General features: G+C 44.5%; 1 protein-coding gene across 1 annotated transcript; it reads left to right on the forward strand.

The window, feature by feature from the left end:
• Window positions 1-893: 893 nt before the first annotated feature.
• LOC105315897 (basic proline-rich protein-like) lies at window positions 894-2,007 on the forward strand (the record flags this gene model as incomplete). The annotated part of the gene is made up of 4 exons (XM_011410668.2): window positions 894-1,022; window positions 1,292-1,361; window positions 1,423-1,827; window positions 1,964-2,007. Coding segments are annotated over exons 1-4 (588 nt in total), but the record flags the coding sequence as incomplete, so codon positions are not given.
• Window positions 2,008-2,013: the final 6 nt, after the last annotated feature.

Below are 2,013 nucleotides of genomic sequence, written 5' to 3' on the forward strand. Positions count from 1 at the left end.
CGGCACAAGCCAAGTGAAGAAGTTTGTGTCCTTTGGTATCACAGAGAGAGGGATCACAATTGCAATCCTCAATAAGGTAACGTAATGCGTTTACTTGTCCAGTAGATGCTGCCCAATGTAAGGCAGTCCATTTGTTCCTTGTTAAAGACATCGGGTTACAGCTATGCTTGGTGATAAGACATTTAAGGGTTTCAATGCTTCCATAACGAGCAGCATAGTGCAGTGGAGTGCTCTTGCGGTTATTTATTGCCTCCGGATTGCAGTGGTACTCGGTGATGAGTGTTGAGGTAACATCTGGCCAGTTGTTTTTAGCTGCAATGTGAAGGAGAAAAACGTTTGAGATAGTGAGAATGTCTCTAGGTCCCACGCAATCAGCTGTGCGGCGGAAAAAATTTGTCACTATTTTAGATGGTTCGGAGCACTGCTCGAGATAGATCAGTGCTTGTTTCTTGTCTTCATTGTTGAAAGCATCAATGCAAAGCTTTTCAATTTCCTGAGTGGGCTTTGTCATAGCTCCTCAGCTGTGTGGATTTAGATCATCTAGAGATATCATGTCAGGTTTAGATATCATATACGTTAGTCTTTTATATCCCTGACAAAAATCAACAACTCAAGTAAACAACATGACTCAGCTATTTTTCTGTCTGATCATATGATCTGCATCTGATGCCCATCCCGGCCGGCCGCGCCGGCCGGCGCCCAGCTAATGACCCATTATGACCATATATGACCATTTATAATAGGTTACGTAACGTAACCATAGAGTAAATGTTTTCCCGGATCCCTTTCATTTACAATTACTCTGATATCTATGACGTAACTCCAAAATTTATGGGCGTGGCTTTGCTGAATTTTGCATTTGGCCATATTTGGCCGACTCATCAACCTTGACTCAAACTCGAGCTCAAATCACTGGTATCTATACCTCGATCTGTACCATCATAGTAGATACCATGTCCTATCCACCATATCCTGGTGGTGGTGCACCCTACCCACCAACAGGAGGCTATCCTCAATCCTCTGTAAGTAAATGTAGACTAATTTGTGCCTCATTAATACTGTGTTTACACTAGCTTCTTTAACTGAGCCAGCCCTGTTTAAAGTGGGCCAGCACAGTTTCATTTGATAGTGTAAACAGTAACCAAACTGAGCTGAAGTGAGCTGGGCCAAACCAGGCCAGCATGGTTAGTACAGCAGGGTCAGCTCAGCCTGGTTCAGCATGGTTTGGCCCACTTCTGTAGTGTAAACGTAGTATAAGTCTCTGCTACTTTTTACCATTAATATAATACAGGGACCTTGGGTAGGAGGAGGTATGCCAATGCCGGATAGCAGCAATCCTCCTGGATATCCTCCTCAATCAGGTATTGTTATTATTATTATACTTATCATTACTAATTATTCTCTCCCTTTAATTCTGTACAGGTCCTCCTATGCCAGGCTATCCACCTCCTCCAGACCCTTTTTCATCACCAGCTGGTTACCCACCTGGAGGTCCTACTCCATCTTATCCACCTCCCCCTTCATCCAGCTACCCACCCGATCCATCTTATCCCCCAGGACCACCATCAACAACAAGTTATCCTCCAGGCCCACCATCAAATTTTCCCTCGGGCCCAAATTATCCCCCAGGTCCAACACCAAACTATCCTCCAGGCCCACCATCAAATTATCCCCCAGGCCCATCATCAAATTATCCCCCAGGCCCACCGTCAAATTATCCCCCTGGCCCAATGCCTAATTATCCTCCAGGCCCTTCATCAAATTATCCCCCTGGCCCTTCATCAAATTATCCCCCTGGCCCTCCTCAACCTGGCCCTTATCCAACAGGTACATATAACAGTTTATCAGTTATAACTGTTCTGTAAGTCAGTTATAACTGTTCTGTAAGTAAACTTTCTATTACTGCTAAGTGTCCAAGTACTTTGGAAAGAGATGATTTAAACTGTCCTTTTCATTGTGGTAGGTCCATCAGGAGGTGGTTATCCGACCAGTGCTCCCTCTGGATCATATGTA

The sequence above is a fragment of the Amphimedon queenslandica genome, unplaced genomic scaffold, assembly GCF_000090795.2.
Source record: "Amphimedon queenslandica unplaced genomic scaffold, v1.1 AMPQUscaffold_7102_Cont20943, whole genome shotgun sequence".
Classification (NCBI taxonomy): Eukaryota; Metazoa; Porifera; class Demospongiae; order Haplosclerida; family Niphatidae; genus Amphimedon; species Amphimedon queenslandica.